The following is a 19885-nucleotide window of genomic DNA, read 5'->3' as shown; positions in this document are numbered from 1 at the left end:
ATGTAATCAACCATATGCATCTATGACCTTTGGAATGAAAAATACTTCTAAGTGATATCTAATAGTTATGTAACAAAGCCACCCTTGGACAAGGCTGAGATTTATTTTATTGTACGAATGGTTGTTTTCAATACAGGCTGTAAAAAAAATATCAGTCAAGTCATGTTACCTTAGTTCCAGGACTGTACACTATAACCTTGTCGGTCTGTTAGACACAATTCCATTTGTGTTGTCTTTTTCTCCTGAAGATATTGATCCTTCGCTCAAGGAGCGTGTAAACAATATGTGAGTATGACATGCTTTTACCATGTTGCTTTGCTACGTTGAAATGGGATTCTTATGTACGGGTAATGGCATTTTCTACTCCATGACAAACACCCGTTATGCTCTCGTGGTGTGCTATGACGTGTCATTCTGCAGTGAACTAGAAATGATTCTGCTATTGACTGTTGTTATCTTGGAATGTCATTCAATGTTTGAAAGAATTGGAGCTTCAACAGTTGTGATTGCTTGGGGAATATTGTCAACTTAGACAGTTTCCACTTTTCTGTCCAGTTGCAAAATAAATCCATGCAAAAAAACGGAATGAAATGATGCAGCATTAACAGATTTTATTACGTTTTTCAATAACCGTTTCTTTCTTCTATTTGCTATAATTTTCTAATACAAGCGTATTATTAGTGTGCTTCTGTCAAGCTTTAAGCTGAATGACTTTCGTTCATGAAGCACTTCTCACATTTCTAAGTGCCTCTATTAACATTCTTACCACAATGTCTGTTATGCTTAGCGTTGGGCCATGGCTCGGGGGAAAACGGTGTGCTGTGGCCTGAGCACCCTCGAAGTCACCCTCATGGTCCTGTTTGTGGTCATGACCGCAGTATCTGTGGGGCTCATCTCAGTCATGGCCGTCCACTGGGAAGACCGATTGCGTAAGAGTTCATGTCCGCTTGTCTGCTTTTGCGCATGTGGGCAGTTTGTTATTTTAGTGCGAGATAGCAGGGGTTTATCATGTTGTTTATTTACGAATACGAGTAAACGTTCCTTGACCACATGACTGCCAAAAATGAAATCTACATTCCTTTTATTTATAAAAGTCTAATTCAGAAACATGTGTTTATTTTTGATGGTATGAACAACTGATGTGTAATGTTTTTTGACTACAGAGGAACCAGAGCCTACAGTAAGTCCTACTGCAGGACCACATGAGAACCCATACCTCATAGGGGTGGGCAGAGCAGACTGCACAGGACCCCCTGGGGATGTCCCCCTGGTGAGTGGCAACAGGTCCTTCAGGACCCCGGAACTGAAGTTTTATTTATTTTTGTATTTTCTTGACTATTTCATAAAAAGTCATGCATGCTTCTTGCATTACCTCTTGTATGCTCACAAATCATTGTCATGGAGATGTGGCTGAGATTGACCCACCCACATTGAGAAATACCTGATACGAATCTGTAATAGCATTTATGATGAGACAATGAGATGAGATCTATGATAAGGAGTCCTCGTTTTTAGTTGTTTACAGTTTGCATTTACAATGCCATAAACCAGGGAAGTTAATGGTATATCTTCATTCCAGATGGGCTATGCGAACTTGGAGCAGACTGCTGCGGGTATCCACACACGCCTCTTCAGCAGGGCCTTTATTGTGGATAATGGGAGCAAGAGGGTGGTGTTTGTGACAGCAGACATCGGCATGGTCTCTCAGAGGCTACGGCTGGAGGTGAGCTACAGTGTACCGAACTACACACACACACGTTAAGCTCTATTAGCTTTCAGAATCAAGGAGGAGGCTGACGGAAATGGAGAATGCATATGCACTATAAAACACACTCAAAAAATGCATACGTTTGAATTAGTAGTCAGTGTTGTCTCATCCAATGCAATGTGTTTTAGGTGCTGAAGGAACTTGAGGTGAAATATGGTAACCTGTACAGACAGGACAACGTGATTCTGAGCGGCACCCACACACACTCTGGTCTGGGTGGGTACTTCCAATACACCCTCTTCATGATCACTAGTAAAGGTTACATCAAACCCTCCATCAAAGCCATCGTCAATGGAATTGTCAAGGTGCCTGTCCCTATGTCACTCCTGACTGCAATATAAAAATCCATGTATCGTACTGCCTCAAGTTGACTATATTGATCACGTTTTATGCATTACAGTACTTGAGTTGCATTACTTCACTATATATGGTATCTAATACAATAAAATGGATGAACTAGTGAAGATGCTGTTGGAGTTTGCGGTTTGACAATAAAACCTTATGTGTCCACTTAGAGCATTGCTATAGCACACAGGAATATAAAACCTGGGAGAATCTACATGAGCAAAGGAGAGCTCGAGGAGAGCAACCTAAACAGAAGTCCTCACTCCTACCTCAACAACCCTGCAGAGGAGAGGAACAAGTATGTTTGTACCATTTTTTTTTTTTATACTGTAGCTCACAAAGTATAAATACAGGATATAGCTTGTAGACCAGGCTTGTTCATATTAATGAATGTTTCAGAAATGGGTTTGTATTGTAGACTCTCAATCATACAACCTTTTACAGGTATAAATCCAACACAGACAAGCAGGTCACACTTCTGAAGTTCACAGACCTGGATGGAGATGGTATGGGCATGCTCAGGTAAAAGGAAACACGTTTCCACCTCTTATGTGCATCATACAAAACCAACCTGTGGCCTGTTGGTGGCCAAAATCTGGCTATAATGACTTATGAGACTGGCAGTGACATGTCTCTGAGGCCCTCTGACCCGTTGGTTCACATTTATCAGACCCATTGACATATGGCACTGTCACTTTCAGCTGGTTCGCTGTCCATGCTGTCAGTATGAACTACACCAATCAGATGGTCAGCAGTGATAACATGGGCTATGCCTCTTACCTACTGGAGCAGGAGAAAAACATTGGCTTCTTGCCTGGAGAGGTGAGGTTTCATTATCCTTGTCCAATCAACATTTTCATATTTAGTATAATAGAGACGTGGTGGCTGTTGGCCGTTTCCCCATTGCAACTACAGAATGATTGAATGTGTGTGTTGGGAGAGTGACTCGAGTCTGTTGAGAGCCTGTGTGGAACAAATAAATAGAGCCAATCTAAATGTTATTTTTCTGCACTTTTGGGCTGAATGTGTAATAAACTTAACTTCTGTAATTAAATCATGTTAATGCAGTTCTCCGTTATGCAAGTTAATTAAACCTAGCTCTCCACAATCACTCGAGAGCTGAGCTTTGATTTCTTTCTTTAACAAAATCAAAACTTTCAGACTGCTTACATATGCAAAACTTGGCTTTGATAAGCTAAATTGGGGTATGAGTTCATTAGAGCTGGGAACATTTCAAGTATTGATTAATAAAGTGATTTTGGAAAATTACATTCATGGGACATGAAAACAAAATAAATATGTATATGAAATGTATTACGTATATTACATTGTGTAGTATATATGGAATATATAGAATACCAGGCAAAAGTTTGGACACACCTACTCATTTATTTTTTACTATTTTCTACATAATAATAGTGAAGACATCAACACTATGAAATAACAAATATTATGGAATCATGTAGTAACCAAAAAAGTGTTAAACAAATCAAAATATGTTTTAGATTCTTCAAAGTAGCCACCCTTTGCCTTGATGACAGCTTTTCACACTCTTGGCATTCTTTCAACCAGCTTCATGAGGTAGTCACCTGGAATGCATTTCAATTAACAGGTGTGTCTTGTTAATTTGTGGAATTTCTTTCCTTAACTTCTTATGGCTGGGGAGCAGTATTGAGTAGCTTGCATGAATAAGGTGCCCAGAGTAAACTGCCTGCTACTCAGGCCCAGAAGCTAAGATATGCATATTATTAGTAGATTTGGATAGAAAACACGCGGACGTTTCTAAAACTGTTTGATTGATGTCTGTGAGTATAACAGGACTCATATGGCAGGCAAAAACCTGAGAAAAAATGCAACCAGGAAGTGGAAAATCTGAGGTTTGTAGGTTTTCAAGTCTTTGCCTATCCAATATACAGTGTAAAATTTGGTCCGATTGCACTTCCTAAGGCTTCCACTAGATGTCAACAGTCTTTAGAACCTTGTTTCAGGCTTCTACTGTGAAGGGGGAGAGAATAAGAGCTGTTTGAGTCAGGTGTCTGGCAGAATGCCATGAGCTCAGTCAGGCGCAGCTAACTCTCCGTGAGAGTTAGCTGCGTTCCTTTTCCTTTCTAAAGACAAATGAATTGTCCGGTTGAAACATTATTGAAGTTGTATGTTAAAAAGATCCTAAAGATTGATTCTATACATCGTTTGACATGTTTCTACGAACTGTAATATAACTTTTTTGACTTTTCGTCTGGACTAAGTGCCTGCGCATCATGAATTTGGATTTGTGAACTAAACGCGCAAACAAAAAGGAGGTATTTGGACATAAATGATGGACTTTATCGAACAAAACAAACATTTATTGTGGAACTGGGATTCCTGGGAGTGCATTCTGATGAAGATCATCAAAGGTAAGTGAATATTTATAATGCTATTTCTGACTTCTGTTGACTCCACAACATGACATGTATCTGTATGGCTTGTTTTGGTGCCTGAGCGCTGTACTCAGATTATTGCATGGTGTGCTTTTTCCGTAAAGATTTTTTTAAATCTGACACAGCCGGTTGCATTAAGGAGAAGTTTATCTATAATTCCATGCAGAACACTTGTATCTTTTATCAATGTCTATTATTATCCGGCTCTCTGCAAAATCACCGGATGTTTTGGAAACAAAACATTACTGAACATAACGCGCCAATGTAAACTGAGATTTCTGGATATAAATATAAACTTTATCGAAGAAAACATACATGTATTGTGTAACATGAAGTCCTATGAGTGTCATCTGATCAAGATCATCAAAGGTTAGTGATTAATCTTATCTCTATTTCTGCTTTTTGTGACTCCTATCTGGCTGGAAAAATGGCTGTGCTTTTCTGTGACTAGGTGCTGACCTAACATAATCGCATGGTATGCTTTCGTCGTAAAGCCTTTTTGAAATCGGACACTGTGGTGGGATTAACAACAAGTTTATCTTTAAAATGGTGTATAATACGTGTATGTTTGAGAAATTTTAATTATGAGATTTCTGTTGTTTGAATTTGGCGCCCTGCACTTTCACTGGCTGTTGTCATATTGATCCCGTTAACGGGATTTCAGCCGTAAGAAGTTAATGCGTTTGAACCAATCAGTTGTGTTTTGACAAGGTAGGGGTGGTATACAGAAGATAGCCCTATTTGGTAAAAGACTAAGTCGATATTATGGCAAAAACAGCTCAAATAAGCAAAGAGAAATGACAGTCCATCGTTACTTCATGATGAATGAAGGTCAGTCAATCCGGAAAATTTCAAGAACTTTGAAAGTTTCTTCAAGTGCAGTCGCAAAATACATCAAGCACTAAGTTGAAACTGGCTCTCATGAGGACCGCCACAGGAAAGGAAAACCCAAAGTTACCTCTGCTGCAGAGGATAAGTTACCAGCCTCAGAAAATGCAGCCCAAATAAATGCTTCACAGAGTTCAAGGAACAGCCACATCTCAACATCAACTGTTCAGAGGAGACTGCGTGAATCAGGCCTTTATGGTCGAATTGCTGCAAAGAAACCACTACTAAAGGACACCAATATGAAGAAGAGACTTGCTTGGGCCAAGAAACACGAGCAATGGACATTAGACCGGTGGAAATTTGTCTGGAGTCCAAATTGGAGAATTTTGGTTCCAACCGCCGTGTCATTGTGAGACGCAGAGTAGTTGAACGGAAGATCTCCGCATGTGTGGTTCCCACCGTGAAGCATGGAGGAGGAGGTGTGACGATGTGGGGATGCAACAGGAAATTGACCCAACACACTTCCAGGCTGTGTAAGGGTTATTTGACCAAGACGGAGAGTGATGGAGTGCTGCATCAGATGACCTGGCCTCCACAATCACCTGACCTCAACCCAATTGAGATGGTTTGAGATGAGTTGGACCGGAGAGTGAAAGGAAAAGCAGCCAACAAGTGCTCAGCATATGTGGGAACTCCTTCAAGACTGTTGGAAAAGCATTCCAGGTGAAGCTGATTGAGAGAATGTCAAGAGTGTGCAAAGCTGTCATCAAGGCAAAGGGTGGCTACTTTGAAAAATGTCAAATATATTTTGATTTGTTTAACACTTTTTTGGTTACTACATGATTCCATATGTGATTATTTCATCGTTTTGATGTCTTCATTATTATTCTACAATGTAGAAAATAGTCACAAAAAAAACAAAAAACGAACGAGTAGGTGTGTCCAAAGTTTTGACTGGTACTGTATGTGAAGGACGCCTTACTCCATTTGTATGTGTGACACTGTCTTGTTCCAGGGGCCGTTTGTGGCAGCCTTTGCCTCTTCTAACCTGGGAGACGCCAGCCCAAACATCAGAGGGCCATTCTGTGCCAACACTGGACTCCCCTGTGATTACCTCAACAGCTCCTGTCCCATCGGAGGGGTGTGTACGGCAGACACAAAACAATAGGAGTTCTCCATGGAATACTGTAGCAGATGTTTACTGAACAGCATCAGCATGTTTACGTTCTGTGCAAATTCAAAGTTTATGTTCGCATAGAATCCATAGCAAAAAAACACTACCGCTCCAACCTATGTACACCACCTCTTGTGTGATGTTTTCCAGCTAAAAATGTGTGTTGCGCTGGGTCCGGCAGGATCTGACATGTTCAACAACACCAAGATCATAGGAGAGAACATTTTCAAAAGGGCAAAGGTAAGACATCTTACCGGTCACTATGAGTGATATGCCCATTTCAAGTCCATGATCTGTGAAACAACTTTGCCTCGCTGAGAACCCAATTACGTGGATAGATGTTTATCTTCTCCATCAAGAGATTAGTTGAGTTGATGATCCATATCTAGGTAACCTAAGGGTCAAGATCGTTGGCCAGTAACCGAAAGGTTGCTGGTTCGAATCCTCGAGCAAACTAGGCGAAACATCTGTTGATGTGCCCTTGAGCAAGGCACGTAATGCTAATTACCCTGTAAGTAGCTCTGGATAAGAGTGTCTGCTAAATGACTAAACTGTAAATGCCTGTTATATTGTTGTCTGCCCCCTGAAGGATCTGTATGGTAAGGCCAGACAGGAGGTTCGTGGGCCCCTTCATGCAGCCCATCAGTGGGTGAATATGACTGACGTGACCGTCCAGCTAAACTCTACACACACAGTGAGAAACCCTAACCTTAATTCTAAACCTAACCTCTGGACCTGTAAGAGCACAGAGGAAGCCAAACCAAAAAGTGTGTCGCAAGTAACAAAGAATGCCCTCGATTCAACTTCTCACCTCTGCCTCACTCTTTATCTTGAAACACTAAGAGGATGTTCTAGGCATTGACTTTTATGGTGCCTTGCTTTATCAACATCAGAGATAATGCTGGAAGTATTAAGGGTAATATAATTCCCTGATGTCGACAGCAGTGTGATATAACTGAAAAATCTGCCGATGTGCCCTTGAGCAAGACACTTACTCCTAATTGCTCCAGGGTCGCCGTCGATTATGGCAGGCACTGGCCGTGACCGCACTCTCTGAGGGTGTCTCAGGAAGAGTTGGGATGTGCAAAAAAACACATTTTCAATTCACACATGCGTATTAATACACACTTGTACATGTATAAAATAGGACAAATATAAGCACCCACCTCATTATTATTATAATTATTATAACTGCAGAAGTTTGACCCAGTTCATTTTGATACAGTATGTATTGAATTTTGTGATTCTGACGCTTGTCTCTCACAATCAGGGCAGAACCTGTAAACCAGCCCTGGGCCACAGCTTCGCCGCAGGGACTACAGACGGAGGAGGCGACCTCAATTTCACACAAGGTTAGAAACCTTTCTCTGCTTTTTAATGTCCATTATACACCGAGTGTACAAAACATTAGTAACACATGCTCTTTCCATGACATAGACTGACCAGGTAAATCCAGGTGAATGCTATGATCCCTTATTGATGTCACTTGTTAAATCCACTTCAATCAGTGTAGATTGGTATTTGGTTTTGATATTGGTATTTAAGTGCAGTTTGAGTGTCAAGAACTGCAACGCTACTGGGGTTTTCACGCTCAACAGTTTTCCGTGTGTATCAAGAATGGTCCACCACCCAAAGGACATCCAGCCAACTTGACACGACTGTGGGAAGCATTGGGCCAGCATCCCTGTGGAACGCTTTCGACACCTTGTAGAGTCCATGCCCCGACGTTATTGAGGTGCAACTCAATATTTAGAAGGTGTTCCAAATGTTTTGAACACTCAGTGTATATTATTGTACTATATTAAGATAATTGTCAGGTAGATAATCACTCCTCAATGTACCGAATTGTTCTGAAATGTACATGCTGTATGTATCCAGGAGCTGTTGAGGGTGACCCATTTTGGGACGGAATTAGAGATGCACTGCTTGGAGCTCCCTCCAATGAGACTCAGGACTGCCACCAACCCAAACCTATTCTCTTTAGCACTGGAGAGGTGGGCACTGTCTTCTTTCTGCCTTTTTCCATTGCGGTCCAAGTGCGGCCAGAGACTTTCCATGGGCTTGAACTGTGTCGTTACAATAGGCAAATTGTGTTTCCATAGCCAGAGCTGTGTGTCAGTATACTGTACATGATGTCACCATCGGTGTAATGTGACTGTAACCGTGCTGTTCTCTGCCTTAGATGACCTGGCCCCTCCCCTGGCACCCAAGCATTGTGGACGTTCAGATGATCACCATAGGACCTGTGGCCATTGTGGCTATCCCTGGAGAAATGACGTGAGTTTCCACTACAGTCTGTAGTTTTTTTTTTTTTTTTTTTTTTTACCCTAATAGACCCTAATTAGATTTTCGTCACAATGCTGTCATGGAAAATGTGATTAAGCAACAATGAGTTAGAGATGGACTTGAGATGGAACAGGTTGTGACTCTGGGGTTGCTGGTCACGCATTCAGGCACACATTGGAAGAACAATGCAAATCAACCTTTAGAGAGAACACACAACACAAAACAGACAGTCCGCAGTGTTTGTTTATGTTAAGGCTGTCGCTCTCCTCATCCTCGGATGAGGTGAGGAGAGAAGGATCTTCAGACCAAAATGCGGAGTCAGGGAAATAAGCCATCTTTATTTATAAACGACAAAACTGATGGCAACACGAAACAAAACAAAACACTTTCAAAACTTACAAAATAACAAAACGACGTAGAACGAAACCTGAACATAAACTTACATAACTGAAACGTAAACTCACGAACAGGAAAACAGACGACATCGAAATGAAACGAACAGCCAAACAGTCCCGTAAGTGAATATATATCGACAACACGAAAGACATCACAGGAGACAATCACCCACAAACAAACAGTGAGAATGCCCTACCTAAATATGACTCTTGATTAGAGGAAAACGCAAACCACCTGCCTCTAATCAAGAGCCATACCAGGCAAACCAAAACCAACATAGAAACAGATAACATAGACTGCCCACCCAAAACACATGCCCTGACCATAAACACATAAAAACAACATAAAACAGGTCAGGACTGTTACAGTACCCCCCCCTCAAGGTCCGCACGCCGGGCGCACCAGCACAAAGTCCAGGGGAGGGTCCGGGTGGGCAGTTGACCACGGTGGTGGTTCCGGCTCAGGACGCTGTCCCCATACCACCATAGTCACTCCCCTCTTCTGTCTACCCCTTCTAATGACCACCCTAACACTACCCTCCCCTAAATAAACGGCCAGCACCGGAACAAGGGGCAGCACCGGGACAATGGGCAGCACCGGGACAAGGGGTAGCACCGGGACAAGGGGCAGCACCGGGACAAGGGGCAGCACCAGGATAAGGACCAGCACCGGAATAAGGGACAGCACCGGGACAAGGGGCAGCACCGGGACAAGGGGCAGCACCGGGACAAGGGGCAACACCGGGACAAGGGGCAACACCGGGACAAGGGGCAGCACCGGGACAAGGGGCAGCACCGGGACAAGGGGCAGCACCGGGACAAGGGGCAGCACCGGGACAAGGGGCAACACCGGGACAAGGGGCAGATCCCGGCTGAAGGACTCTGGCAGGTCCTGTTTGGACGGCTCTGGCAGGTCCTGGCTGGACGGCTCTGGCAGGTCCATGCAGGCTGACGGCTCTCGACGCTCATGGCAGGCTGACGGCTCTCGACGCTCATGGCAGGCTGACGGCTCTCGACGCTCATGGCAGGCTGACGGCTCTCGACGCTCATGGCAGGCTGACGGCTCTCGACGCTCATGGCAGGCTGACGGCTCTCGACGCTCATGGCAGGCTGACGGCTCTCGACGCTCATGGCAGGCTGACGGCTCTCGACGCTCATGGCAGGCTGACGGCTCTCGACGCTCATGGCAGGCTGACGGCTCTCGACGCTCATGGCTCTCTGACGGCTCTGGCTGCTCATGGCTCTCTGACGGCTCTGGCTGCTCATGGCTCTCTGACGGCTCTGGCTGCTCATGGCTCTCTGACGGCTCTGGCTGCTCATGGCTCTCTGACGGCTCTGGCTGCTCATGGCTCTCTGACGGCTCTGGCTGCTCATGGCTCTCTGACGGCTCTGGCTGCTCATGGCTGATTGGCGGCTCTGGCAGATCCTGTCTGGTTGGCGGCTCTGGCAGATCCTGTCTGGTTGGCGGCTCTGGCAGATCCTGTCTGGTTGGCGGCTCTGGCAGATCCTGTCTGGTTGGCGGCTCTGGCAGATCCTGTCTGGCTGACGGCTCTAGCGGCTCCTGTCTGGCTGACGGCTCTAGCGGCTCCTGTCTGGCGGATGGCTCTGTAGGCTCATGGCAGACGGGCGGCTTTGCAGGCTCATGGCAGACGGGCGGCTTTGCAGGCTCATGGCAGACGGATGGCTCAGACGGCGCTGGGGAGACGGATGGCTCAGATGGCGCTGGAGAGACGGATGGCTCAGATGGCGCTGGGGAGACGGATGGCTCAGATGGCGCTGGGGAGACGGATGGCTCAGATGGCGCTGGGGAGACGGATGGCTCAGATGGCGCTGGGGAGACAGATAGCTCTGTAGGGAGGAGAAGGAGAGACAGCCTGGTGCGTGGTCTAGGCACCGGCTGCGCTGGAGAGGAGGAAACAGCAGGAGAGAGAACCCGGAGAGACAGCCTGGTACGGGGGGCTGCCACCGGAGGACTGGTACATGGAGGTGGCACCGGGTCTACCGGACCGTGAAGGAGGACACGTGCTCTTGAGCACCGAGCCTCCCCAACCCTACCAGGTTGAATGAACCCCGTAGCCCTGCCAGTGCGGCGAGGTGGAATAGCCCGCACTGGGCTATGCAGGCGAACCGGGGACACCACCTGTAAGGCTGGTGCCATGTACACCGGCCCGAGGAGACGTACTGGAGACCAGCTACGTTGGGCCGGCTTCATGGCACCCGGCTCGATGCCCAACCTAGCCCTCCCAGTGCGGCAAGGTGGAATAGCCCGCACTGGGCTAAGCACGCGTACTGGGGACACCGTGCGCTTTACCGCATAACACGGTGTCTTACCAGTACGACGCCTTCTACCTCCACGGTAAGCACGGGGAGTTTGCTCGGGTATCCTACCCGGCTTTGCCACACTCCTCGTGTGCCCCCCCCCAAAAAAAAATTTGGTCTGACTCACGGGCTCCCAACCGCGTCGTCGCGCTGCCTCCTCATACCAGCGCCGCTCAGCCTTCGCTGCTTCCAATTCCTCCTTTGGACGGCGATATTCCCCTGGTTGAGCCCAAGGTCCTCTACCGTCCAAGATCTCCTCCCAAGTCCAGAAGTTCCTGTTGCTCCGTCGAGCATTCCCATACCGCTTGGTCACATTTTGTTGGTGGGTGATTCTGTTAAGGCTGTCGCTCTCCTCATCCTCGGATGAGGTGAGGAGAGAAGGATCTTCAGACCAAAATGCGGAGTCAGGGAAATAAGCCATCTTTATTTATAAACGACAAAACTGATGGCAACACGAAACAAAACAAAACACTTTCAAAACTTACAAAATAACAAAACGACGTAGAACGAAACCTGAACATAAACTTACATAACTGAAACGTAAACTCACGAACAGGAAAACAGACGACATCGAAATGAAACGAACAGCCAAACAGTCCCGTAAGTGAATATATATCGACAACACGAAAGACATCACAGGAGACAATCACCCACAAACAAACAGTGAGAATGCCCTACCTAAATATGACTCTTGATTAGAGGAAAACGCAAACCACCTGCCTCTAATCAAGAGCCATACCAGGCAAACCAAAACCAACATAGAAACAGATAACATAGACTGCCCACCCAAAACACATGCCCTGACCATAAACACATAAAAACAACATAAAACAGGTCAGGACTGTTACAGTTTAGCTGACGTGTTAAAAGACATTGATTGAATTCTGTTTACCCATGTGTTGCAGGACGATGTCAGGAAGGAGGATAAGAGAGGCAGTCAAGCAGGTGAGAATCAAATATCACACACATACAAATGTAGGCACATGCACACCACATGCACGCACACCCACTTATTAAGGCAAATATTCTTTTAGCATTCTTTATGTTTTAAATTTGAATGTATGTCATACAAATCACATTTGATCAAATCACATGCTTCGTATACAACAGGTTTGGACTGACAGTGAATTGCTTACTTAAGGCTCTCCCCAACAATGCAGAGAGAAAGAAAATAGAGAAATAATAGAAAGTAAAACATGTAATAATAGACAACACTGAGTGACAATAACTTGGCTATATGGGTACCAGTACCTGGTCCATGTGCAGGGGTACGGGGTAATTGAGGTGGGTGTGTACATATACAGTGCATTCAGAAAGTATTCAGACCCCTTGACTTTTTCCACATTTTTTTTACGTTACAGCCTTATTCTAAAATGTATTAAATATTTTTTTCCTTCATCAGTCTACACCCTGACAAAGGGATAACAGGTTTTCGAAAATGCATTAAAAATAAAAAACAGAAATACCTTATTTACATAAGTATTCAGACCCTTAGCTATGAGACTCGAAATTGAGCTCAGATGCATCCTGTTTCCATTGATCATCCTTGAGATGTTTCTACAACTTGATTGGAGTCCACCTGTGGTGAATTCAAATGATTGGAAAGGCACACACCTGTCTATATATAAGGTCCCACAGTTGACAGTGCACGTAAGAGCAAAAACCAAGCCAGGAAGTCAAAGGAATTGTCTGTAGAGCTCCGAGACAGGATTGTGTCAAGGCACAGATCTGGGGAAGGGTACCAAATAATGTCTGCAGCATTGAAGGTCCCCAAGGACATATTGGACTCCATCATTCTTAAATGGAAGAAGTTTGGAACCACCAAGCCTCTTCCTAGAGCTGGCCGCCCGGAAAAACTGAGCAATCGGGGGAGAAGTGCCTTGGTCACGGAGGTGACCAAGAACCCGATGGTGACTCTGACAGAGCTCCAGAGTTCCTCTGTGGAGATGGGATAACCTCCAGAAGGACTACCATCTCTGCAGCACTCCACCAATCAGGTCTTTATGGTAGAGTGGCCAGACGGAAGCCACTCTTCAGTAAAAGGCACATGACAGCCCACTTGGTGTTAGCCAAAAACACTCTCAGACCATGAGAAAAAAGATTCTCTGGTCTGAAGAAACCAAGATTGAATTCTTTGGCCTGAATGCCAAGTGTCACGTCTGGGGAAACCTGGCACCATCCCTACGGTGAAGCATGATCGTGGCAGCATCATGCTGTGGGGATGTTTTTCAGCGGCAAGGACTGGGAGACTAGTCAGGATTGAGGGAGCAAAGTACAGAGAGATCCTTGATGAAACCTGCTCCAGAGCGCTCAGGACCTCAGACTGGGGTGACGGTTCACCTTCTAACAGGATAACGACCCTAAGCACACAGCCAAGACAACGCAGGAGTGGCTTCGGGACAAGTCTCTGAATGTCCTTGAGTGGCCCAGCCAGACCCCGGACTTGAACCCGATTGAACATCTCTGGAGAGACCTGGAAATAGCTGTGCAGCGACACTCCCCATCCAACCTGACAGAGATCGAGAAGATCTGCAGAAAAGCATGGGAGAAACTCTCCAAATACAAGTGTGCCAAGCTTGTAGCATCATCCCAAAAAGACTCAAGGCTGTAATTGCTTCCAAAGGTGCTTCAACAAAGTACTGAGTAAAGGGTCTGAATACTTATGTAAATGTTATATTTTATTTTTTTGCTTTGTCATTATGGGGTATTTTGTGTAGATTGATGAGGGGTTGGGAAATGTAATCAATTTTAGAATAAGTAACAAAGTGGAAGAAGTCAAGGGCTCTAAATACGTTCAGAATGCACTGTAACTAGGAATAAAATAATGGATAGTAAACAGCATGGGTGGACGGTGCCGTTCAAGATTTGGGAGGCCAGTATTTTTTTTCTTCTAATGCAGCATATTGGATGACTGTCATTCATATTCCATTCACCCAGCTCAATGTAACATCGATAGGTTTAGGCTACTACATGATACTCTAATTTTCCCTATACCCAATCATGAGGTTTCTACAACCTAGCATATGAATGAAAGTTTGCAACACACAGTTGAAGTCGGAAGTTTACATACACTTAGGTTGGAGTCATTGAAACTCGTTTTTCAACCACTCCACAAATTTCTTGTTAACAAACTATACTTTTGGCAAGTCGGTTAGGACATCTACTTTGTGCATGACACACATAATCTTTCCAACAATTGTTTACAGACAGATTATTTCACCTATAATTCACTGTATCACAATTCCAGTGGGTCAGAAGTTTACATAGACTAAGTTGACTGTGCCTTTAAACAGCTTGGAAAATTACAGAAAATGATGTCATGGCTTTAGAAGCTTCTGATAGGCTAATTGACATCATTTAAATCAATTGGAGGTGTACCTGTGGATGTATTTCAAGGCCTACCTTCAAACTCAGTGCCTTTTTGCTTGACATCATGAGAAAATCAAAAGAAATCAGCCAAGACCTTGGAGACAAAAAACATTGGAGACCTCTACAAGTCTGGTTCATCCTTGGGAGTAATTTCCAAATGCCTGAAGGTACCACGTTCATCTGTACAAACAATAGTATGCAAGTATAAACACCATGGGACTACGCAGCTGTCATACCTCTCAGGAAGGAGACGCGTTCTGTCTCCTAGAGATGAACGTACTTTGGTGCGAAAAGTGCAAATCAATCCCAGAACAACAGCAAAGGACCTTGTGAAGATGCTGGAGGAAACAATTACAAAGTATCTATATCCACAGTAAAACGAGTCCTATATTGATATAACCTGAAAGGCCGCTCAGCAAGGAAGACTGCCCCAAAACCGCTATAAAAAAGCCAGACTATGGTTTGCAACTGCACATGGGGACAAAGATCGTACTTTTTGGAGAAATGTCCTCTGGTCTGATGAAACAAAAATAGAACAGTTTGGTCATAATGACCATTGTTATGTTTGGAGGAAAAAGGGGGAGGCTTGCAAGCTGAAAAACACCATCCCAACCGTGAAGCACGGGGTTGGCAGCATCATGTTGTGGGGGTGCTTTGCTGCAGGAGGGACTGGTGCACTTCACAAAGATGGCTTCATGAGGAAGCAAAATGATATGGATATATTGAAGCAACATCTCAAGACATCAGTCAGGAAGTTAAAGCTTGGTCACAAATGGGTCTTTCAAATGGACAATGACTCCAAGCATACTTCCAAAGTTGTGGCAAAATGGCTTAAGGACAACAAAGTCAAGGTATTGGAGTGGCCATCACAAAGCCTTGTCCTCAATCCTATAGAAAATGTGTGGGCAGAACTGAAAAAGCGAGTGCGAGCAAGGAGGCCTACAACCTGACTCAGTTACACCAGCTCTGTCAGGAGGAATGGGCCAAAATGCACCCAACTTATTGTGGGAAGCTTGTGGAAGGCTTCCCGAAATGTTTGACCCAAGTTAAACAATTTAAAGGCAATGCTACCAATTACTAATTGAGTATGTAAACTTCTGACCCACTGGGAATGTGATGAATGAAATAAAAGCTGAAATAAATCATTCTCTACTATTATTCTGACATTTCACATTCTTAAAATAAAGTGGTGATCCTAACTGACCTAAGACAGGGAATTTTTACTCAGATTAAATGTCAGGAATTGTGAAGAACTGAGTTTAAATGTATTTGGCTAAGGTGTATGTAAACTTCCCACTTCAAATGTCAGAATAATAGTAGAGAGAATGATTTATTTCAGCTTTTAGCTACAGCTACTGGCTGTAGCTTATGCTTTCTGTACTAGATTAATTTTCTGATACTTTGATTGGGTGGACAACATGTCAGTTCATGCTGCAAGAGCTCTGATAGGTTGGAGGACGTCCTCTGGAAGCTGTCATAATTACTGTGTAAGTCTATGGAATGGGGTGAGAACAATGTGTCTCCTAGGTTTTGTATTGAAGCCAATGTACCCAGAGGAGGACGGAAGCTAGCTGTCCTCTGGCTACACCATGGTGATACGCTACAGAGTGCTGTTGAGGCTACTGCATACCATTGCAAAACAGTATGTTTTCATCAATTATTTGGTGACGTGAATATATTTACTATAGTTTTATCTAAAATGGATATCTTTTTAAACGTTTTTAATCATTTTAATTTGTATTAAAATCTCTGAGGAGGTTGGTCCTCCCCTTGCTCCTCTGAGGAGCCTCCACTTGTAAACAGTAGCAGCAGTGTATGTGCCACTGATGAGTCCAAAAGGTTAGTGCAAAAAGGATCAATGCAGATAGTCCGAGTATCTATTTGGTTAACTATTTAACTTACTATTTAACAGTCTTATGGCTTGGGGGTATAAGCTGTTCAGGGTCCTGTTGGTACTGCGTGCCATGCGGTAGCAGACAGAACAGTCTATGACTTGGATGGCTGGGTTCTTTGACAATTTTTAGGGCCGTACTCTGACACCGCCTGTTATAGAGGTCCTAAAGATCGGAGTGCCCTTGCCAAATCTTTTCAGCCTCCTGAGGGGGAGAGGCGTTGTCGTACCCGCTTCACAATTGTGTTGGTGTGTTTGGACCATGTTAAATCCTTAGTGATGTGGACACCGAGGAACTTGAAGCTCTCGACCTACTCCACTTCAGCCCCATCGTTGTGAATTACATGACGGTTGTGTATGTGTTTGTTGATCAGGAACTGGAGGCCCAGGGAACATTCAGTAACGCAGAGGTGGTCGTCGCTGGCCTGTGCAACATCTACACTCATTACATCACCACCTATGAGGAGTACCAGGTACGAGAGAACAAGCGATTTTGAGTGATATCAAATCACTGCTTCTGATCTGATCACTAAAGGGCCCATAGTCACTGATGAGTATTGTTTTCTACAGATCCAGCGTTATGAAGGAGCTTCCACCATCTACGGGCCTCATACACTTTCTGCATACATTCAGAAGTTTAGGGGCCTGGCCAAGGCCATTGCAGAGGTGAGGACCACATACTGTACAGTACATGTACCGGCTCCTGTTACAGTGAATGTCCTTTTCCAGCTGACTGCATTTCAACTTCTCCTATGCTCACAGGGTAAAGAGCAGGAGCTGCCCAAGGGTCCTGAGCCCCCGTTCTTCAAGGACAGTCAGCTGTTCAGCTTGCTTCCTGCTGCGGCTGTAGACAAAAAGCCAATCAACACCACGTTTGGAGAGGTTTTAGAGCAAGTGGACCCAGAGTACACGGTTGTAAGTCTGACTTGGTCAAAATGCTATGAGCTGATGTTTTTTTAAACTTGTTTACAACATCAATACTGAATCTCCTCAGCATATGAATGTAGTTCAAGGGATGTTAATGTATTCTGTAGGGGGATGTTGCTTCTGTCACATTTGTTGCAGGGAATCCAAGACACTCAGGAGATATGGTGAGCCCGCAATCTTACACTTAACTAGTATCATTGATGGCATTATGCTTCTTTAGATACCTTGGTTGTATAGTATGTAGCACATCACTGATACCATGTCATTTCAGAGGGACAAGACTTTTGTCACTGTGGAAAAGTATCATAACAGCACAGCATACTGGGACGTCGTTCACACAGATGCATCTTGGGAGACAAGGTAGAGCACTGTTTATTCAAATTTCTTATTTCATAAACACTCTATCAGACATAATCCATTTTGTTAGAGCTTGATATAATTTTAATGGCCGCTGTAATAATTATTTAATTGACTGAGATTATTGATGGCCGAGTAGGTCGTTCATTGGCAGAGTTCGGCTGCGACGTTAATTGCAAGCATAACATGTATTTTTGAGAGGAGCATTGGTAAAACTATCTGTTCAGTTTGATTATTTTATCTGACAAGCACAGAATGCTTATTGGGCATTATTCACATCGGGCCTTATCTTTCAAAGACCACTCGTTGATAATGTTGTGCTGAGTCAGCACCTTGTATCTGATTATCACCACAGCTTAACACACAGGCTGCTATTAAAGGGATATTGTGAGATTCTGGCATTTTAAGCCATTATTCTACTTACCCAGTCAGATGAACTCGTGCAGTATGAAGGAAGTTAGCGGTAGTTTCCGAGCCAATGCTGACTAGCGTTAGCGCAACGACTGGATGTCTACTGTTACGCTGGCATTGCTACTGTACATGTAGACTTCCAGTCATTGTGCTAATGCTAGTTAGCGTTGGCTTAGTTGTCTCGTGAAACTACCACTAACTTCCTTCATACTGCACTCAGAGACATAAAAATGGTATCCACCAGTTCATCTGACTCTGGGTAATCTCGCAGTATCTCTTTAAACACAGGCTCAAATCCAGGTTCACAATGACGCACAAGATGCGTCTAAAGAAATCATGAGGATGTAGACAGTGTATTTTAATTGACTGAGATTATTGATGGCCGAGTAGGTCGTTCATTGGCAGAGTTCGGCTGCGACGTTAATTGAAAGCATAACATGTATTTTTGAGAGGAGCATTGGTAGGTTGGGCAGGATGATTGGTTGGGGGGGGGTCTTTAGAGCTTGTATAGCACAATTAGGGTTAGATTCAACCCCCGTTCAATGGGGTCAGCATTGGTCCACTGACCTCCATGGTGTGGTCATGATGAGTCTAATCTAAAGCCTGATATATCTGTGTGACAGTAACGAGGTCACAGTCTCTTTGAACAGCTCAATCAACATAATCCGGACGACATCAGGGGTGGAGGTGGGGGGAGGGTTTCAATGGAAGGTGTGAATGGAGGGTGACACTGACCCCTCATGTCCCCCATGTTCTTGTTTTCTTTTCTCTCTCCTCTCTTCTCCTCTCGTCTCCTTTCCCAATAGGTTTCACTGGGTGAAGAATGGAGCGGAGAGCAATGCTACCATTGAGTGGCACATCCCTCTGTCAACCCAGGCTGGCTCCTACAGGATCCGACACTTTGGACACTACAAACAGCGGAAGGGATTCCTAGAGACTGTGATCATGGCGTATGAGGGTGTGTCGGATGTCTTCAGAGTCTCCAAAATAACGTATAATTACTAACCACTGATCATTTGAATACGACAAGACCAGCAGTGGAAATAAGGCAGACGATAGTGTACACTTCTAGTGGCCCTGATATGATAAAGATTGTATGTTCTCTATTTCAATGTAATACAATGCACGTACAGTACTAAAGCATTAAACAAGACCCATGCTTAAACAAAACCGGCCTTTGGGTTGACATGCAAAAAGCCCATGTGTCGAATGGGCTCTACACTCTACAAGGTGTGAGGGGAAAATACGTGTGATTTTGAATGAGAGCAGCTTCATTGCTAGTGTATATTTCATCTCCCATGGAAGTTAAGATAATTTGTTAATGATCAGTTTATTCACATGTAATTATGTGCAGTCCTAATTCTTTTATAGAATGAAATGATTTGAAGTATTGTG

The 19885-nt window shown here is 44.3% G+C and overlaps 1 protein-coding gene across 3 annotated transcripts; it reads left to right on the top strand.

Annotated features, from left to right (window-relative positions):
- The first annotated feature begins 124 nt into the window (after positions 1-124).
- Positions 125-19660, top strand: asah2 (N-acylsphingosine amidohydrolase 2). 3 transcript variants are annotated; one of them, XM_055890659.1, is made up of 21 exons: positions 129-285; positions 788-929; positions 1164-1270; positions 1580-1723; positions 1897-2073; positions 2284-2411; positions 2558-2635; positions 2815-2935; positions 6377-6502; positions 6686-6775; positions 7125-7229; positions 7806-7887; positions 8414-8529; positions 8718-8812; positions 12441-12480; positions 17170-17268; positions 17366-17461; positions 17558-17710; positions 17830-17886; positions 17994-18082; positions 19297-19660. In XM_055890659.1, exons 2-21 carry the CDS (start codon positions 797-799, stop codon positions 19493-19495), a joined length of 2235 nt encoding a protein of 744 aa, XP_055746634.1. In that variant the 5' UTR covers positions 129-285; positions 788-796; the 3' UTR covers positions 19496-19660. The 3 variants fall into 3 exon arrangements, with proteins under 3 accessions (XP_055746633.1, XP_055746634.1, XP_055746635.1); XM_055890658.1 differs by having other exon boundaries at positions 125-285; positions 17366-17710; XM_055890660.1 differs by lacking the exon at positions 1897-2073.
- Positions 19661-19885: the final 225 nt, after the last annotated feature.

The sequence above is a fragment of the Salvelinus fontinalis genome, chromosome 30 (assembly GCF_029448725.1).
Source record: "Salvelinus fontinalis isolate EN_2023a chromosome 30, ASM2944872v1, whole genome shotgun sequence".
In the NCBI taxonomy this organism is placed as follows: Eukaryota; Metazoa; Chordata; class Actinopteri; order Salmoniformes; family Salmonidae; genus Salvelinus; species Salvelinus fontinalis.
This window is presented reverse-complemented; position numbering and strand designations above follow the sequence as displayed.

Excerpts from the sequence above, each read along its gene's own strand:
- asah2 (XM_055890658.1), top strand. The coding sequence starts at position 797 with ATGGCTCGGGGGAAAACGGTGTGCTGTGGCCTGAGCACCCTCGAAGTC. Across the intron at positions 6,503-6,685 it reads GCTCCTGTCCCATCGGAGGG|CTAAAAATGTGTGTTGCGCT; the intron begins GTGTGTACGGCA and ends GATGTTTTCCAG. Across the intron at positions 12,481-17,169 it reads TAAGAGAGGCAGTCAAGCAG|GAACTGGAGGCCCAGGGAAC; the intron begins GTGAGAATCAAA and ends TTTGTTGATCAG.